The 21,258-nt window shown below is 41.5% G+C and overlaps 1 protein-coding gene across 2 annotated transcripts in view; it reads right to left on the bottom strand.

Moving 5' to 3' along the window:
- Lonrf3 (LON peptidase N-terminal domain and ring finger 3) overlaps positions 1–21,258 on the bottom strand; it is a 39,533-nt gene that overhangs the window by 6,795 nt on the left and 11,480 nt on the right. Inside the window, exons 4-11 of one of the 2 annotated variants that reach the window (XM_013122802.3) lie at positions 20,591–20,746; positions 18,412–18,661; positions 17,598–17,688; positions 10,142–10,256; positions 7,036–7,157; positions 4,795–4,953; positions 2,771–2,933; positions 1,235–1,384 (exon numbers count right to left, since the gene is read on the bottom strand). In XM_013122802.3, the coding sequence (XP_012978256.1) occupies positions 1,235–1,384; positions 2,771–2,933; positions 4,795–4,953; positions 7,036–7,157; positions 10,142–10,256; positions 17,598–17,688; positions 18,412–18,661; positions 20,591–20,746 (1,206 nt within the window). The remainder of the gene's footprint in view (positions 1–1,234; positions 1,385–2,770; positions 2,934–4,794; positions 4,954–7,035; positions 7,158–10,141; positions 10,257–17,597; positions 17,689–18,411; positions 18,662–20,590; positions 20,747–21,258) is intronic. The other variant, XM_005083136.4, reaches the window with a different exon arrangement.

Genomic DNA, 21,258 nt, shown 5'->3' with positions numbered 1-21,258 from the left:
AGAGAATGTTCCCCAGCAGGTGAAGGGGAACATTAAGCTTGAACATGACCTTGTTCCAAGTTATGCTGTCTTCTTGAATCACCATAGCCAAGATCTGTGTTACCAGGAAGCACTTGCTGTCCTTGCTCTCTTTAGAACATGGAGGGAGAAGAGCCACACTGTGGGTTTGAGGGAGTAAGACACTTGAAGACATTAGGAAACAGATGGGCATTTTAGAATAGAGGAGGAGGACCTTTAGAGTCTCAATGATCCTGTCTGATTTTCGAGAAAAGTTGAGAGAGGGAAAGGGATTTATCCAATGTCATACTGCCAGAAAGGTAGGCAAAACAATCTTTAGACAGAGAGGTCAGAATATATATATCCAGGTTCTCCTACTGTGATAGAATCATGAAGCATACATTAAAAAAGAAATCAAAGAAGTTTCAGGAGTTGTTCTGTGGGACAACTACCTTAGAATATGGGGAGAGGTAGCATTAAGAGAATAGATCTCCTTAGGCTGTCTGTTCTCCAAACTGTGATTCCCCACAAACTGCATAATTGAGACAAGGCAGACTAAGCGTGGTGAATCCCAACTCTCCCCACTTTCTTAGTGGCTCTGGATCTTCAGCTTGAGCTCACAGAGATCTATTCCTCAAGAAAGAAGAGCAATGCAGTGGAACCTAATGAACTATGTCCTGGGGGCCAGTTTTCTCAGGAGCTGTTCAAGTTAGGAACAATAGCAAGGGTCTAGATTTGCAGGGCTATGCATAGATGGGTTGGATATGAAGGTTTCTGCAGTTGGATTCTTGAAGTGTATGTATCCTAACTCCTAGATCCTGCAGGATTGGAGAAGAGGAAATGAAGCCGGCTGGAAGTAGTAGCATTAGTTATCATCTCTCTTACTAGTACCCTGGCCTTTGCGTGTGTCCCGTCAGCCTAAAATTACCATTGCGTGGGTTTGGACTCCCAATGAAGGTTCTCCTGTTAGTGGTGTTGGTGCTCCCTTTCTCTCACTTCACTTATTTCCCAGTGTTTGTCTTAGTTCCAAGTTCCTACTACTTACTTCTGTTAAGCCAACTGAGTTGGGATCCTTTTGGTCCATGATGCTCACTACCTAGCTACACAATACTGTATTGGATCTCTCCTCTTCTCTGCAGTTGACTTTCTGGATGACAACCACACACCCATCTAATCACAAAGCCTGGACTCTCCCACCTTGTATGGCAACCTGTTCTAAAAACATATTCTTATGTACCTGGGGATCTTCATCTTTCTCTGGCATTGGACCGAAATGATTAAGTATCCGAGTCTTCAGAGATGTTTTGAGTGAATGAAACCATGAGGATGCTTGCTCATACACACAGTTATGTAACCCCATGAGTTCAGCACAATCTTCTCCCTGAACCTGAAAATATCAAAATGAAAGTGAATCTGTCTCTACCTTCACCACCCACCTCAGATTTGTCCTCTTGAGAATCTGATCTGCTTTTTCATCATCCATCTGGCTTTCTACCATGTAAGATAAGGAACACACAGCAGTCAAAGCTGGATGGGGTACAAATATGGCAGAGAGAGCAGGAAGACAAAAGGTTTAACTGAGGAAAACAGCAAGCACAGAGACAGCCAGAAGCTGGAGCTAGCCCAGGTGATGGCATACGAGTAAAGTGCATCGTGCCGGTTTATGTTTTTGTCCCTTTCATTTTCACACACTCTTCTTTCTTACTCACTGGGAAGGTAACTATGAATATATCTGTGCTTCAGTATATCTTCAAGGTCAAATGAATTTATCCATTAATCGTGTATTATCTGCTACATAAATAATATAAATGTGCATGGGGTTATTGACATCTTCATTTACCCATTAGCTCAGAAAACCTGACCAAGACCCCCCTGAATGTGGGTGTCAGTGAGGAGGCCTAGGTAATCTATTGAGCCTTGGGCAGTAGATCAGTACTCATCCCGAGTATACACACGGACTTTGGACTCCCATCCAACAATGTGAGATGCACTCTCACCCTGAACTCTTGGGGGAGGGTCTAGGCCCTGCCCTGGATGAAATGACAGACTATGGACACCCCCATGGAGGGCCTCACCCTCCCTGGGGAAATGAGGGGATAATGGGGGGGCTGGGGGGAGGGGACGGGAGGAGGGGAGGGAAAGGGAGAGGGACCTGGAATTGACTTGTGAAGCAACCTTGTTTCTAATCTAAATTTAAACTGAAAAATAAATAAAAAAGAATATTAAAAAACCAAAAAAAAAAAAAAGAAAACCAAGAAGTAATTGGACATGTGACCTTTTTTTTTTCCTTTGGAGGATGGTGAATGACTTTTATTTAGGAATAGTGTTCTTGGACAGGTTACACATTTAAAAAATGCAAACTTATACTTGAATCTATAATAATCTCAAAAGAAATGCATTGGAAAATATAAATCAATCCTTAGTTAAAATACTTATGTGTAGACCCCAATCTAAATTGATCCCTTGGTGTCCCTTGCAGAGACCTAACTCAGGCTGAATGGGCCCAGGGATTACGCTCCACAAGCATTAAATACAACTACAATTCAGCAGCTAAGCAGGGAGAAGGGGAGAGGGAAAGGAGGGAGAAGGAAGGCTATGGATGCAATTGGGCAGCAGTCCAGTAGCATTCATCCAGAAGCATTCATCCAGTAGCAATTTGGTAAGAAATCCCAAGGCCGCAAGGCAATTCTGAGAAACTCTTTGCAATTATCTTTGTATACCAAGCTACAGTGATAATTTGACTTTTAGGTTTCTTGGTACTGGTCACACTTACCTTTTGATCTTCAATATATTCTATGTCAGCTGTGTTATAGCCATCCCTCTGGCCCTGATGCAGCACCTTGAAGCGTCTTTTGCCTATACTGTCAACCACTGATCGGCCATCAGCAAAGAATTGGACATTTCTGATCTCTAAGATGCAGCCATATTCTGCAAACCTGTTTATTGAGAATCAAGTCCAGAGAGTACATTGTTGATGAGTTCTATTGTTTTTGGTCTAGACCCCAACCATTCCTAGCACCTTGTGCTGTTTTCTGTAGAACTTCTGTGACCTGATCTACAACTGTAGCTGTACAACAGGCAGATATATGAAAAAAAATCTGAACATAATGCTATACTTGCTACCATTTGTTGAGCACATACTATGTGCAGTGCTATGGTTTAAAAGTTTGTCCTTCTCAAAGCTTGTGTTGAAATTTAATTGCCATTTTAGCACGGTTATGAGGCAAGACCTTTAAGTAGTTATCAGGTCATAAAGGCTCTGCCTATGTGAATGGATTAATTACTACAAGACTGTGTTCATTATTAAGAGGAGAGTTGGACTTCCCTTCTCTCACTTTTCCTTTGCCTTTTTACCATGTTATAACACAATTAGGCCTTATCACATCCTGAACATTATTGCAAACAATGATAGTCCTAGCTACAAAGGAGGCTGTTCACAGGTCAATCACCAATTTGAGGCTTGCTTCAGCAATGTATTCCTACCTGGTTTCAAAATAAAATCAAACAAGCTCATAGGGCATGTCACTATTTGGAAGTGTGGCCTTGTTGGAGTAGGTGTGGTCTTGTTGAAAGTCACTGTGGAGGCCAGCTTTGATGTCTCATACATGCTCAAGCCATACCCAGTATCTCAGTTCACTTCCTGTTGCCTTCTGATCAAGATGTCTGTCTGAATGCTCCCATTTCCTACCATGGCCACAATAGACTAAACCTCCAACTGTAAGCAAGCTACCCTAATTAAATCTCTTCCTTTATAAGCATTGTTGTTGTCATGGTGTCCCTTTACAGTAATAGAGAACCTAACTAAGACACCTCCCTAGCATGTACAAGGGTCTAAATTCAGAAAAAAAACAACTATTATCAGATGCTAGCAAATTGGCTGTAAACTTCACAGTTTCAATAATCATAGGCATAAATTTCTATTGCCTGTGGCAGCCCACACCTGCAATCCTGAAGCAGGATTTCCATGAGTTTGAGGTCAGTCTGGGATATACAGTAACTTTCAGGTCAACTTAGGCTACAATATGAAACCCTGTCTAAAAAATCGATTGCTTATACATTACTTACTATATAGCATATGTTACAGTATCCCAAATGGACTCATTCAGACAGGAATCATATTTAGTGCTTGGAGAGGCATCAGTAACATCAGTTCTCCGAATAAATAAGACCAGTTAGGTAGGCATATCCTCATGCCCTCTTAACAGACAAAAAAACTGAAGATAGAAAGGCTAAATTATTTGCCCAACATCAAATGTGCTCCAAGGCCAGCACTCAAATATAAAAGTGGCTAATTTAGCTCTAGGGCTAACACTCTTAACAAGACAATTTTCTTTGTTTCTGGCTTTTGTTTGTTTTTAAAACAGGCTCTCAAATATTCCAGGCTGTCCTTGGACTTCATATGCAGTAAAGGATGACCTTAAACTTTGTATTCTCTTGCCTCTACTTCTCCACTATTGGGATTGCAGATGTGCGACATGACTCAGATTTATGTAGTGCTGAGGATCGATCCTGAGGCTCTGTGACTGGTAGGTAGGCTGAACTATAGCCCTAGTTCACAAGACAAGTTTTATAATGTATGCCACCTGCTTAATGAAAGATTACCTCTAGAGTTATTTTAAATAAAGAGCCTGTCATACTGTAAAGTAGACACCAGAGGGACTGTGATAGTCACAGATGTTTTGATGTTCTGAGCTGGCTAACCTCATGGACTTGTTGACGCCACCTCTAAAATCCCTCCAAAGTAAAACAGAAATCCCTCTCTACCTGTTCCCCTGTTCCCCAGGTCTCCTCACTTACCCTTTGACAGGATCTCCAAGGCACATCCCAAACTGTTTTGTGCCTGTCTCAATACATCTCCGAATCATTAGGCGGTAACAAGGCTCAAAGATGTGCAGGGGACAAGGAACAGTGGGATAGGCCATAGTACACACGAAAATAGGCACATTCTTATTTAAGCTGTCAGGAAGAGAAGATGAGAGGGATCTCAAACCAATGTGGCAGAGCACAGATAGGTTGGTCAAATGTCACGATATGATTCTCTTGGAGTAAGTCAAGGAGTCATCAAAGTTTAATGGCTGATAGAAAAACACTGAAATGCAATTGATACTGTAGGCCAAGTTCCATGATCCAATGCAGAGACTAGCCAAGTCTAAAAGCCTAAACTGGCATTGCACACATTCTAAGTTTGTTGATTAGATTTCTATTACCATAATACTGTGAGTGACAGGTATGCTGCTCCTTCCTTTTTACCCCCTTCCTCTCTCCCTCCCTCCTTCTGCCCAAATGGACCAATTCAGGCACTATGCTTGAGGCATGAAAAAGGATACTTATGGTATAAATGCACTCAGTTTTCCAGAGGGGCAGTAAAACTTCCTTTGAAGTCCTTCCATGCATCTCAAAATTTCCAAGCCTCTCAGAGACCATTTAGAACAGACCCAGCTAGGAGGAGTAGCCAGCAAGAGACCACCAAGACAAATGTATCCCAGTGATGCTCAAATGTTCATAGGCATCAGAATAATGGGGGGGGCCCTTAAATTCAGATGACTGGGCCAATACACCTTCAGAGATACTGATGTTTGCAATGCAGGAATCTGCTTTTCAATAAATACCCTGGAAAACTCAAGCACATGACTGTATGGGGAATCCCCAGCTGGGCCAACTCTTCATAGATCCCAGTCCTCTGTATCATCTAGGGAGTCTAGTGCAGGGACACTGCACCCAAATGGGCCAAGAAATGTAAGGCAATCTGTCTAAATATTAAAAGGGGCCAGGTCTGAGAAGCCTTTAAAGAGCAAGACCCTCAGTACGTCTCACTCTTGACGAATGTAACCTTAAGCGATAGCTGAGAAAATGGCTCAGAGAGAAGGCAGCCATTCTCAACCTGTCATTCATGACCCGTTTGGGGGTCAAACAACCCTTTCACAGAGGTTGCATATCAGATAGTGTGCATATCAGATATTTACACTATAATTCATCACAGTAGCAAGATTGCAGTTATGAAATAGCAACAAAATGATTTTATAGTTGGGGGTCACCACAACATGAAGAACTATATTAAAAGGTTACAACATGAGGAAGGTTGAGAACTATTGTGTTAAAGAGTAAGTGAAGAATCAGGAAAGAGATAAAACTGCACAGGGTAATTTCAGTATGAAAAATCAATGAGAAACCAACAAGTCTAGTCTCCGGGGGAAAACATGTCAAGTGAAGGCACATCCACACCAACAGGGTGCACAGTTCAGAAATGGTCTCTTCCCAGAGGGCATATAAACAGAAATGATTTTTCCCTCAGGAAGCAGTTCACCTTCAGAACGCTGTGAGAAGCCTTCAGGGGAGGCAAAGAGGTGGGCAGTAGTCAGAAGTGCGGGACTTAATTATTTCCTGTTTTTTTCTGCTAAGTGCACAACAGTCAGAGCTCTTGAAGATCCAATTACATCTCTATCCAGACCCTTCACGTCTGAAATACACAGTGAGTACAGACACTATTGCCATTTATTAAGTGCTTGCTGTGCACCAACGCATTTGGGTCTTTGGAACAAGTACATAATGTAAGAGCTATTATCATCTTCAAATCATTGGCAAGGAAACTGAATCACAGAAAGGTTAAATGGCATGTCCATGATCACGAAACATACTCAATGATAAAACTGGCTCTTAACCTCAGGTGTGGCTCACACCATTGTTTAAGCACCCATCACCTGCTTGAAGGCATCTTCCAGTTGTCTCATAAGGACTAAGCTATTTCTTAACTCACTCCTGCCCATAACATGCACTTACTAGTGCTGAGATGCATCAGGAGGCTCTGTAGTTTGGCTGATGCACTTCTTCAAAGACACACTGGTAAATGTTTAACAACTACTTCTGAGAGGGATGGGGGGCAATATGTAGCATTTGTTGGCTTCCATGATGTAAATATTCTCACCACAGCCATTTCAGACTACTAACATGATATCATTGAACAAGGAGCTGGTAAGAAATGTGTCAGTTTTCATGAACTGATGTGCATGAAATGGAAAATAGAAACACTCATGTACATACTTAGAAAGTTCTTCCATTTCCTCTTCATAAAGCCTCCTTCGTTCCTTGAATTCTTCTGGCAGGAATTTAGCTATTAGTTCTTCCATTATTACATTTTTGCTATACTTTCTTGATGGCAAGCACTAGAAACAGAACAACGTAGTGAAATATTATACAGTCCACAGAAAAACACAGAGAATTGTGTATCCCAGACATAGTCTGATACAGCCCAGATAGTAGTCAAATCACTCATGTGTTGTAATTTGGGCCCACAATTTGGAAGCTAAATCAGCCACAAATATGTATCTTTTGGATGTTAGAGCTTAGATTTTCTTAAAAATATGCAATTGAACATTTATAACTAAAAATATTTTAACAAAGGACAATATTACATTTAACCTTTGAAAAACTCACAGATGACCTACAGGTTTGGATTTGAGATATTCACATCTGAACTAAAGAGGGGCGGATAATACTTCCTGTTCACTTTATTGTTGTGTTTACAAGCTCTATTTGGGAAGTGCTGAAAGCCTCTAGTCAACGTATTCAGAGAGCCAAAAGGCTATGTTCGTGTATCATTTCCTGCACTGCCCTACCTCCACTCCAATCGAATGCCTGGCTTCTAGATATTTCCATGTCTCTACATCTTAACTGTAGTTAAAATAAAATCCAGAAATACACTAACAGTCAAATACAGGCGATTGTCTAGTTGCCAATTTATGATACCATCTAGGTATCACTAAATTCAGAATCAGACATTGGCTAAAATATCACTAGTTTGTCCTTCCTAAATGTCCCTACCATATGTATATCTGGAGAGCTATAAGTAGTGTGTATTTAATAATACGAACTAAACAATGACTGTTAAAATATCTAGAAACTAGAGGAGAACCTATCGTCTCCACTTTCCTAAAGCAGCACAATATACTTATAACTGTATTCTAAATGCTTATTTGTATATTCACAGATAAGCACTGTTCTCACCTCTCACCAAAAATGTTTCTCTTTGTAGCAGGCAGAAACTTGTACAGAAAGTCACAACTGGTCACAATGCAGAGAACAATTCCCCACGGGATGTTCATCCTCCAGTGATATGACTACAATACAACCCCTACATGTAATGCTTAGGACATCGCAGAAGAGGGGGGAAGAAAGGTTGTAAGAGCCAGAGGACCAGGATATGTGTTGCTTCCTTCTCTATGAGACAGGAAAGATGTACCCATGAATGCTGAACTATACAGTTCTCTGAACAAAGACCTGAACAAATGGCAACACCAGAAAACTTGTCATAGTGTTTAGAGGAAATCCCATAAGACACTACTCCTAGATGAAGAGTTATAGACAACTAATGACTGTTGGGAGAGGAAGAATCAGTCTTCCCCAGGGAGAAGCCCCCTAATTGGTTATCCAACATCGGTGGTCAGCCCTAACAACGTATGCATATGAGCAACAATAAATGGACTCAGGATGTATATTTATATGCACACATATATGAAACAATAATTAGAGAATAAGAGAGGGACTAGGGGAAATGCAAGCTGGGTTGGATGGAAAGTGAGAGGGAAAAATTAAATACAGCACCCTTATGAAATTCTCAAATAATAATAAATAAAAAATAAGTATCTACAGAAAAGTGATTGCTGTGGGACTCAGCAGAGGGAGCTCCTGAGTACCAAATTGCTGGCTTCAGACAATTTTGTTTCTTCCCCAGGAGTCTCTATTTGCAACGAACATGATTCGAATTTGCATTGCTTTGTTAAATGGTGTAAGTATGGAATACAGAGATAGAAGAGAATATCTTCTAGCCTCTGAGTCTGAGATCCCATAGCTTCTGCCTACTGGATGCCCTATCAGCTACTGTCATTGCCTGGGAACAGGGAAAAAAACCACAATGTCTAGTTCCAGGCTTTAGGAGAAAGCGGTGACTCAAAAGGTAGCTAATCTAAGGAAGAAAATGATCCCTATGTGGATGCTAAAACAAAACTCCAGGAAGTGGGCACACTAAAATGGTAACAGTGCTTTTCTCTAGAGGCTGAGCATATAGTAGATTTTTTTCCTTCTCTTGGTGTGAACTTTGTAGTGTTAACACGGCATGGATATCTTACTTAAATAGAACAACCATGGAATTCTTATCTACAATCAGGTTGCAAATCCCACCTCTTTATCTAAGGGAAGCTATCACTTTAGCACTTTTCAAATCCTGATACACATTCCCAAGGCTACCCTGGATGATGGGTTCATTCTAGCTCCTTATTGTCAATGTCAGAGTTAAGGCAGGCTCAACATACACTTCTCTGGACCTACAGGAACCTATGTTCCTTTTATTCCTGAGACAAGGTCTTCCTGTGTGTCTCAGATAGACATTGAACTCACAATGCTTCTATCTCGGTTTCCCAAATCCTGGAACTACCAGCATGCATTACCATTCTCTAGAGATAACCTGGCACCTGCAAGATCTCATCAAGATGATAAGCAATATTAATGCTGTTTTTAAGCTGAGATCCCCAAGTCTCTGAAGAAAGAAAGCAAGACAGATTCCTTTCTTTTGTCACAGGAAATCCCATAAGGCCCACTTGAAGATATAAGCTTGTGTAGTTAATTTTAAAGAATTTGAAGTCCTCGGAGCTTTACAAGCTGCCAAGTGTCAATAAGAACAGTGGCTACTGAGGAGTTGGAGAAAGACCACACTGACGACATGAGAGGCTTCTTTGAGGGAGTGGTGGCTGGACCTTAAGCAGCTGACCTCTTTAAGCAAAAATAAACATAATCGTGCGCAGAAATCAGAGATATCTAGTTCAAGGATAGTGGAAATAAAATTCACTTAAGATTATTGTTTAAACAGTGCCACAATGGGACCAGAACCAAGATTTGTGTTTATCATCTATTTCGTGGTTTTTCTTCTAACACAAATGAACTTCATTACTGACAGTTATTGAAAAACTAGATGTTGCCTCATTTTCCTGAAGGACTTTGTCGAGAGAGGAAGGATGTCTAGGAGACAGCAGAAATAAAAAGATGGTAAAGAGGTGTATTTTGGTCAAGCACAGTACAATGACTTAGGATCCAGTTGTAGCACTCAGTTAATACAAAATAAGCTAACACAACCAAGGTAGAAAGAGCGATTTACCTGTAAAAGAACGTCTTTGCACAGTGGACACTTTGCATTATGATCTAGGCATCTCTCAAGACATTTCAAGCAAAAGGTGTGCCCACAAGGTGTTGTGACTGGCTCATAGAATAATCTGAAATTTAGGAAATGAAACAGGAGAACATTGTAATAAGATGAAAAAAAAGATGGGGGCATTCATGGTTAAGGTTTCACAGAACTATTTGTCCAAACCTATAGGAGGGGTACTCTTTTTGTTTTTCATCGCTGGTACTGTTACACCTCAGGAAAGCATTTTCCTTTTCATGCCTGAACTATACATAGAAAGATGCAAAGGTTCAGATTTAGGGCATAACTAAATCATTTTGTAATGTTAGTCCTAACGTTTTCCTGTTGAGTCCAAGAAAAATTCAGATTAGTGATCAGAGTGTCTGAACAGATTCCATTATTAAAAAATATTTAGCCAACCTGTTTGCTTGAGTATGTTGCAAGCACACAGATACACATGGAGAGATACACACATGCATACACACACATATAAGACCCCGTACATCATATTACTGCAAGGAAAAATTCAGTTTGTTTGCTAACTTTTCATCTTTTCTTTATTTAAGTGACATCTGGTGCCTGAAGGTTCTTTCAACTGCAACAAACATGTGATTGTGTTTTGTGTGGTAATAAGTAAAACTCGCTCCTATCAGATACATAAAATATGTGTGTGTGTGTGTGTTTGTATATCTACCTACATTTTCCCATATAAAATTATGCTCAGGTGTACCATATTTCCAATAGATCTCATTCTAATTGCTTTGAGGAGGAAGGATGTTTTTAAATCAGTCCCAGGGCCCTTAATGAAAACTGTTCTGCACATTCAGAGATGCATAGATTTACTTGTGTAAAGAGAGGCTCACCTCAAACAGGACCAGGAGTGTGGGGGGAGGGGTCAGTTGGTGTTGACTATTAAGAAGTCCAGCTCGCATTTAACAAGATGACGAGCACAGAGAAAAGGGAGACAAATCTTGATCAGTTTCTTTTGACTTCCCAAGAGTGCTCAATTTAGAGCAAGAGTTTGTCAGCCTCATAATATATGGTACCACACATGTTTAATTAGAGGTCAATAGAAGACGTGATCAATGATTTGAGGAGGAGGAGGAGAAGGTGGAGGGGGGACACAGGAGGAGTTGGAGGGAGAAAGCGAGAGGTGAAAATGATGCAAATACAGTACTCAGATATAACATTCTCAAAGAAAAAAATCAATTTTAAAAAGAACTGTCAACATTTGGTGAGTCTCAATACAACCCAATGAGTTATTTTATTGGTTAATTTGTTTGAGGGGAAACTTGGCAAGCTGCTTTCTAGATGCAATACAGAAATGCAATGGGTTGAGAGCCAAGACACATCTGAGGAACAAGGATGTGGGAGGACTTGGTCTATCAAGCATCAGAACTTATTACAAAGCCATAGTGATTAAAACAGTGTGTACTAACACAGGGATAAATAGATCCATGGAACAGAATAGAAAGCTCAGGAACAGACCCAGGCATAGATTCTTGACTTATGACAAATGTAGCATCTTAAAAGAGGGCCACGGGAGGTTTTTAAATGCAGAAATAGCATTCTCTACAAATGCTATAAATGCTATAATGGCTATCTGTACAGGAAAATGGAAATGGACCATCATTTACATCATACACAAAATTCAATTCCAGGTGACATGAAAAAATAAATCTGAAAAGAAAAACAATGCAGCATTCAGAACATAAAATAGGAGAACATCCTTATGACACAGGGATAAAAATAAAGAAAACTCAGAGAAACACTAAATATATATGAAAAGATTGCTAATTTCTACTGCTCTAAGATTAAGAAGTTTTAAGTCATTTAAAAACATAACTAAAAGGGCAAACAGGCAAGTTACATAGTAGGAGAGAGTGCTTACAATGCACAGGTAAGAAAAAAACTTGTATCTAAAATATACCTAGAGTTAGTAAGGAAAACACACCTAAAGCAGTAGGAAAAGCAAATAACTTGGTAGGAAAATGGGCAAACACTGTCACATGCAAAAACACTGGCCATTCACGATATTTCCAAACTAGAGCCAACCTAAGCATTCACTGGTATAGGATAGAGCCTGTGGAACACTCACACAATGAGATACTATGTGCTAATAAAAATGAACAAACTTCACTTACATGTTGATACTGAGTTTAAAAGAAGCAACCGGATTGCAGAAATACACTACAATTCAATCTAAGTTTTAAGATTTAGGCCAAACTAGATGATACCGTTTACAGTAATATGCACGGTAAAATTATAAGGAGAGACAAAATAGAACTCAAGATAGTAGCTTGGGGCTGAATTAGTTACTTTTATATTGCTGTGAGAGAACACTATGACCAAGGCAACCTTTATAGAAGAGAAAGTTTATATGAGGCTTATTATGGTTCCAGAGGGTTAGAGCCCTGCAAGGACACCAGGTGACAGACAAAGTGGCTGGAGCTGGAATCTGGAAGCTGAGAGTTCACTCCTCAAACCTCAAGCAGGCAACAGAGAGAGTGATCTGGGGATGGTAGAAGACTTTGAAAGCTCAAAGTCTGCCCCCAGAGATGTACCTCCTCCAGCAAGGCGTGTCCAAACTGCCACCAACTATAGACCGTTTGAATTGCTGATACTATGGGGGACACCTCACTCAAACCACACAGGAGTTGTGATAAAGTATGGTCCTGATGGAGAAAAGGCATATGGACACTTTCCAGGATCCTGCCGATGTCTTATCTCTTAAACCAAGTGGTTTCATGAGTCTTTACAAGGTTTTCTTCAGAACATATACATTTTACAATATAAGATGGAGAACTGCTGTAGTGATCAAATCACCAGAACTCCCAAACCAGAACAATTATTTCTTGAGTACTTGGTTTTTTGAGACAGGGTTTCTCTGTGTGGCCCTGGCTGTCCTGAAACTCTTGAAGACCAGGCTGGCCTTGAACTCACAGAGATCTGCCTGGCCCTGCCTGCCAAGTGCTGGGATTAAAGGCATGAACCACCACTGATCATCCTTTTTTTCCTAAGAGAAGGCCTTATTATATAACCCAGGTTAGCCTCAGACTCCTGGCAATCCTCTTGCCTCAGTTTCTCAAGTGCTGGGCTTAGAAGAATGTGCTACCTCCCCTAGCTTCCTCACTCTTGGTGTTTCTCAGTAGTTCTTACTCTGTAGCTTAGGCTGGCCTGTAACGCTCAATTCACCTGCTTCAAACTTCTGAGTATTGGCATTACAGGCATATACCACCATACTCAGCATATCTGAATGTTTTTAGATATTGTTCGATAATGCATATGAGGATATTGATGAATCTTATCTACTACCAACATACAAAACTATTTTTCCTGAGAACTTCATGATTGAGCCTACTGCTCTTTTAAGAATATAAATACATTTATCTTGCTTTATTTCTGTCTGTGTGCAGCACTATTTTTCATTAAATTTAACTTTGTATATTAATAAGTGGTAATTATAATTAACTCATGGCCAAGATTATAGAGCTAGCTGGTAGACAGAAAGCTTGGAATGTGTAATCAAATCTGACTCCCCTAATTATTCTTCCTCCTTCAGTCTACAAGACAGCCAAGACTACATGCATCCATATATTCAAATACATTCCAGCCAGCCAGCCAGCAATCCATCTGTTCTCTGGAAAGGGACACAAAGATTCTTACCTATGAAGGTAGAGGCATATACTAGCATGCCCTTTTTCCATTTAAGATAAGGATTTTGAAAACACTTCAGGGAGACAGTTTTAAATCAGAGCAAGGCCGGCTTGTCTCACAAGGAAGCATTCCACACTATCAGAGTGATGGGTGTAAACAATAGTAAGAAAAAATGCTTTCCGTTAGATGTGAGTCCAGATAAAATGTCTGCCTTATCTAAAAAGGGCTATCTTTTCCTACCAGTGGCAGACTTGCAATGTGTTCTTTTGCTATCAGATTGCAGCAAAGAGAGAAAAGGAAGGAGGAGGGAAGAGAGCAAGAAAGAAAAGTAAACAGCCTTAATACCCAGTGATTTAGGGAGCTATAACCAGATTATATATAAAGCCGATCCTTTTGCTTATCATCAGTGTCACTGGGCCTCCAGAGAACTAGTTCAGATAGCAAATATTTTCACTTCGTATCTCGAAATATAGCATCATCCCAGAGGTATTGCATTACAGCAGCCCAGAGATGAACCCCAATGGCTAGGGTGACAGCCAGGTAAACCTCGAGGAGAACCTCATGTCTCTAATGATCGAAAGGCAGGGTTCTGAGATGTTGGGATTAGGGGAGGTGTACTTTAATGGAGGTCTTCCAATTCAGCAATGGAGACTTGGAGACTGAAAAGGATTTCATTGATGTACTCTCCAATTACTTCTCCATTAAAAATTAGGGCCTCATGTAGCCCAGGATGGCCTTGAACTCACTGGGTAGCCAAAAGTGACCTTGATCTCTTCACCTTCCTACATCTATTTCCCAAATACTGAGATTAATGTGTGTGCCTGTGTCGCTACACCTGGCTTCCATTCACACTTTCCTTGTGAAATTTACAACCCAATCAATTTTCTGTCTAGAATCAAAATGTATAAATTCATGGTGTGGCTAACTTTTCTCTACCAGGACAATACCATAGGCATAGATTTCAGTCTAGAATCCTGTACAGATGGTACAAATGTCTAACTCACGGCCAAGCAGTTTGAAATTATCTGTAATTTTAGACCTGTGATGATTAATATCAATTGTCACCTTGACAGGATCTAGACTCACCTAAGAGACAAGCCTCCAGGACACTTGTGAGAGATTATCGAAATTGTTGGAGGTGGAAAGACCCATCTTAACTGTGGGCAGCGCCATTCCATGGTCTGGGATCTTAGACTGACTACAAAGGAGCCAGTGAGCTGAGCTGAGTACTAGCAGTCACCATTGTCTGTTTCCTGTGTATTGTGAAATCAATGTGAGCAGCAGGACTCCTGATCTTACAGCCACACTTTGCCTACCTGCTGTTACGCCTTCCTCACCATGAGAGAATGTTCCTGGCCAATGGTAAGCCAGAATAAACATTTCCTCCCTTAAATTGCTTCTGTTCAAATATTTAGTCAGAGCAACAAGAAAAGTAACCAAATACAAAGCCTCTCCTCCAAAGACACATGAGGGCCAAAACAAAACCCACCAGCAACTGTGACAAAAATAGCAATGGCGACAAGTGGGCCAGAAACTTTTCAAGACTAGAAAAATACAGGCAAAGGCATCCACACAAAACAAATTCGGTCAGCATCTGATGTGTATCTCACAGACAAACCCCGCTGGAAGGGAAGCTGCATGTTTCTTACCAAGGATGAAGTGTTAAGAGCTTCAGATCAAAGAGCTCTAGGCTAGCCAGGTTTCTTACACCACAGGGCAGTGAGAGTCTAGCTATACTTTAGTAGCCTACAGAACAGCTGCTCTGGGCAAAGATGGGACAAGGGGTCAGGAAGAGGGAAACAATGGCTTTTAAGCTGGGGGTGTGTGTGAACTAGACAGAGTGCTTATCCCTGTGTGTTTATTTCTTGGACCAAATTCCTAACTTTTCTACAAAGTCCCTTGTGATTAGGGACAAAGAAGATGAAAGAGGAAAAGAAAGGGAAGAGGAACAAAGGAATTTCAACCTCAGGATTTTTATTCCACAGGGAAAACACAAACAGGATGAGTCTGTATGTTTGATTTTGTGTCCCCTGGATTTTGGCAGGAGTGTTAAGGAGGGTTAAGCAGAACAAAGGCCCGCTCTTTCTGAGTAAGCTAAATGAACTCTACTTCACAGCGCCCATCATGGGCTTTAAAGCTGCAGCCCTGCTGTGGTGGCTACAGGGAGCATTCTCCGCTTGAAAGCAGCTTCTTGCTGTCTTGTGCCTTGGCGTTAGCATGATGCACTTGTCACTCTGTTGTGAGGGGCTGGATGAGTGGTGAGAAGGGTCTGCTTCTACAGTTCATCCCACTCTAGTCCACACCACCTAACCGGACAGTGTGTTCAAAGCTTAGTCTGATGACATCTATGCTGTATCTGCTCAACTGACTGAGACCGCTTATGCTTATGAACAAATCTTGCTACTACAGATTATTATTATTTTGATTATTGTTGTTGTTGTTGTTGTTGTTGTTGTTGTTGTTATTGAATCCGGAAGCTCATGAATGGTAGCCAAGTACTCTGCCACTGAGCTACTACTTCCCTAGACCCAAGTATATGTTCTTTAAAAAAGTCCATGGTTCAGGTAATAGTTGCCGTTTTCTTGTTCAGATAATAAAGAGAAGTCATATAACCTCACATGATCAATAGGAGAGGAATAAGAGCTTGCAATGGACAGGTAAACATTTGTTCAAGTGTCTCAGTACCTTCTTAATACTTTTGGAGAAAGTCACCACATTTGAGAAGCTAATAAAAGCTGCATGCTTTTATCTTAGAAACACATACACCCACACACGTACATTTTTACATATCACTTCAGAGATCTATGTGAATGCATACATAGGGCTTCCTCAGAGGTCTGTGGATCTAGTATTAAAGACCTCTGTGTAAGAAGAAAAACTAGTTAATTTTTTGTGTACTTACTGTTTTCCAGGCACTACTCTAGGCATTAAATAGTTTTTCTAGTTAATCATCACAACCCATGGAGTACATTCCACTGTTTTCAACTTTACTAAAGAAAAATTAGTGGCAACAAACGTCACTTGCTCTAGGACAGAGTCTGTAGGTGGAAAGAACTAGGGTTCAAATATTGGTTTCAGAGTTCCTTCCCTTAGCCACTAAATCACAGCTGTGAAATGAAATAAAGTTCTGAATTTCAAGGTGGTCGCTCAGACCATGTTCACAGACTCTTTCTATTTGTTCTTGAAGTGGCATATATGGGTAATCAGCTCTTCAGAGACCTGAGAAATTAGACATAACATACTAGCTGGAAGAAAATGCTTGACCAACTATCACATATACTGTTCTGTAGACAGCATAAAACACAAGCCAATTTAGCCTTCTGTTTTGTTCCCTAAGAAGGTGTGTATGCCATTGATATTAACCCTTGAGCTATGAGTTCTTAATTTAGTAGTTTAGATTCAGGGTCACAAGTTCAAACACCTCTAAGGCTCAAACAATAATGTGAGACAGACTGGTATAAGTTAATGGGATCATGACCAGCTGGAAAGTGTAAGTCCTGGTTCAGTACAGCCATATATATCAAAATAAAATCTAATGGGGACCAAATAGACATGTTCAACTTGTGGCCAATCAGTTTTTGACCTTTGTTGCCTTGCCGCTCCCCAGGTCTTTTCTAAACTGGGGACACCAGCAGTGTCACGACAATGGGATTTCCATTTCATCTCTGCCATCATTTTACATACTAACCAATTCAGTAGTTACTGCAGGAAAGGCCCAGATACCAAAGAGAAGGAAAGAACAGGCAGTAAGTGACGGCCCCGTAGCACATACCTCATACACAGTGAGCATTCAAGGTCAGACGCATCAAAAGATGCAAGCGGATTACTGAGATCTGGTTTGGCTACCTGATCAGCAGGAAGATCTGTGATTTAGAAAACAGTAAGTCAGGACTCCATCAACTTAGTTTTACAGACAGTACTTCTGAGGAAAAAAGGTTTTTTTTTCAGATTTTCAATTTCAAACTTCCCCCAGAGTTTAGTGGCTTCCTGAGCAAATGCCAATGGTATTCCCTAAAGAGGCCTGGCAGTGGTGTTTTAGCAGTCCCCCTAGGCAGAGAAGTTCAAGTCTACAGCTCCCTCGGAGTACATTCCAATTAAGTAGGCATGTCCTTCAGCAGCAGCAGCAGTGGCGGCTCCACGGACTGGGCCATGTCTTCAAAGCTGACACTTGGTGCTGCCAACCTCTCTTGGAAAGATAGGAAGCTATAGCTACTGCTTCTCAGAACACAACTGAAACTTGACCACACCTCTTCCATCCTATATTCCCAGACCAGGGGTGAGGGCAGGAAATGGTTAGCCTGGAAGAAAGTGACATGATGGAAAACATGGGATGACATCAACTGATGCCTGCCTTGATGTCTTGACTATGGATGCTAATTATCTTACGGCAACACTTTCAGTGTGATGGATACCCTGTACAGTCTCACGGAAACCCCACAGCAACCCTTGGGATTTCACAGCTGGAAAGTGCCAGAGCTAGGCCATGAACTCAGAGCCGGAGGAGACCCCAGACAGAGGGTAAGTACGTATGTCAGTGAGCCCAGCCATCTGCACTCAGCTACTTTCTCCCTGGGTGCAATTAGTACCTTGTTTGGAAACTTTATTAGGCACGTCCATGTCTTCTTGAATTTCATCAATTTGGCAGCGGTTCCTTTTCTTTTCCTGGCATTTGCCGGTCCTGATGGAGGCAGCATCCTGCTCCTCCTCTTCTTCCTGACCTCTCGCATTGTCTTCTCGACTCCCCACCTTTACTTGAGCTGACTTCTCCATGCTGCTGCTTTCTCCCCCAGCTGCTGCTTCCTCCTGACTAGAACAATGCGGAAGCTCTGGATTTTCCTAGATGAACAAAAAGCCAGATATTAGAACTACTTGAGATCAATATTGTCCTCCAATTGTCTTACCACGAGGGGACAAAGAGAAAGCAACATAACCCTAATCTTCACTCTTGAACACGCAATGGATACACAACTCAGCAGAGGGGCAATCATGAGACGTATTGCTCACATCTAATCTATGTCAATGACATGCCTAGCCTAAGTAGAGTTAGTGCACTTCCCTAAGCACGGACAAAAGGCACATGGAGGAAAAGCTTCCCGGGCAGGGGTGAAGGGGGACTATGAGGGAAGCAGCACTCTTCCCTCCTAACCCAAACCATTCCCCAGTGCTCTGTAAGGAAATCAAAGCAGTCTGTGAGGGGATATCCTGTTACTGGATACTTCCTCTCACCCTCGCTGTCATTCAGAGCCATTTTTCAAAGGACTTTAGGTGAGGTTTTGGGCCAGCTCTGTACAGTCCTGTCGAAGCAACCCATGCTCCAGAGCTATATGCTATTGTCATCAAAGGAACAGGGAAAAATCCATTCCTTTTCCTCAATTTTGAATGAAAAATCTGAAAAAGAGACAAAAATAATTTGGCATAATAGCTTGTCTCTAGCCTTTAAGAGGACTTTGTCCAGGAGAAGGATATTAGAAAGTGGAACTAGAAATAACTCGGAAGACATGCTTATACAGATTGCTCTCTGTAATACAAATCCATATTTGACAGCGAAATGCTCATCTTCATTGCTTCCCTCTACTCCTGCCAGAAACTCTAGTGGACACAGGCAAGAGGAAACAATGAAGTGGAGAGGAAAGGAGAGGACGTGGGTTTTCTCAGTCTATAGCCCTGGATGTTCAGTGCTTTTCAAGTAGTAAATTAAACAACACTCCAGCCTTGACTTTCCATGAGCCCAGAGCACACTGTCCACATAAGAACCCAAGGCCTTGCAAAACAAAGTTTGGGTGGAAATGCGCTCACTGCCTCCCCCACCCCCCACCAGCCTGCTCACACTGGAAAGCCAGAGGTTCTGTTTTTTTTTTTTCATTTCAGACTGAGTTTCAAGTAGAAGTCCCCACTCCAGGCTCTGGGGCCTAGTGTTAGCTGTCTTAGTCATGTACTAATGACCACTGATGGCTCTCTGATTTCAGCAGATACTGCAAGTCCTGCCTTTACCAAGAAAACTCAGGCACCTTGCATTTTAATCCTTCTCTAGAGCAGGGATGAAAACTGGGAAGATGTAAGCATCCAGGGCTTATATACAAGTGAGGAACTTCAGGCACAAATGGAGAAGAAACCGCTCCCCAAAGGTGCCCAGGAATTCAGTGTTAAACCTTGCTTCAAGTCTGGTGCTTTTGAGCTCCAACTTCTGCCCACTTACCCTGTGCTAGAAAGGCCAGCTCCTGAAGCCTATCCTCCTGTCTTCTGTTCCACTGTTTTCCAAGAAAACCACAAGTACTTGTCTTCATTCTCAACCCAACTCTCATACCTCTGCTTTGCTATAAATGTGCACGAGAAGCCTACTTATGTGTAAAGTATAGTGCAAGAAAAAGAAACCCCCTCCATTTGCTTCCCAAATGGAGTTACCCTTGCACAAAGCTCTGACTGGTGCTCAAAGGTCATCAGATTGAATATGCCCTAAAACTGAAGCCAATAAGCACACCCCAATTACAGGGCTTTAGGGGAAGTGGGCCAATCTCTTTATACTTCTATCAAATCTCTGTATTTTTCTGGTTCTGACCAAGTCTACAAACAAATTAATAAATAAATAAACTTTTGGACTATGCCTGAAATTCCCAGTTGTAGTTTAAGCAAAGGACACAGCCATTATCAACTCCATCTTTCTTTTTCCCTCAGGAACCAAAGTAGAAGAGGTAGGGCTCACTTCTCGTGTGCCCACAAAAGAGCCAAACGAAGCATCATGAGCGAGCTAGGTGAGTTGAGTTTTACCTGTGACAACTTTGGTAGATTATGACTGGTGCCTTCAGTAGCCATTGACTCTACGTGTTCCTTTAATCTAGGGTGAGGTGCCAACAGCTTCAGGATATCGGGAGAATGTTCCTGAGAATCCCCCGGGACTGATGGTGAAAAGAAACTAAAGAGAAGCTGTGACATAAAACAGAAGACTTCACTACTCAAGTTTCTACAGGTGCTAGACTAAGGTGAAGGGGGGAGGGATGGGAGACCAGAGAGCACAGCTTGCAAGGCAAATCTCCAATGAGGAAGCCTTGGAGCAGTGTCCCTAGACACACTAAGGAGAGGTCGTTGCATCAACACACATCAGAATCATCTAGGAGTGGGGGGAGGAATAGAAAGATTGCTTAGTCATTAAGAGCACATACTGTTCTTGCAGAGGATCCAAGTCTGGTCCCCAGCACACATGTAAGGTGGCTCACAACCACCTGTATAACTCCAGCTCTAGGGATAACTGACACCTCTGACATCCAGAGGTACCAGTACTCATGTGCAAATATCCACGCACAGATTCAAACACATACACATATTAAAAAATAAAATACATATTTTTTAAAAAAGAGTCACCTAGGAGCTTATGAAAATGTCAGTTCCTGGGTCCCGTTCCAATCTCCCCAGGTCTGAAGTATGTATGATCCAGGAAT

This window comes from Mesocricetus auratus, unplaced genomic scaffold (assembly GCF_017639785.1).
Source record: "Mesocricetus auratus isolate SY011 unplaced genomic scaffold, BCM_Maur_2.0 Super-Scaffold_100003, whole genome shotgun sequence".
Classification (NCBI taxonomy): Eukaryota; Metazoa; Chordata; class Mammalia; order Rodentia; family Cricetidae; genus Mesocricetus; species Mesocricetus auratus.
This window is presented reverse-complemented; position numbering and strand designations above follow the sequence as displayed.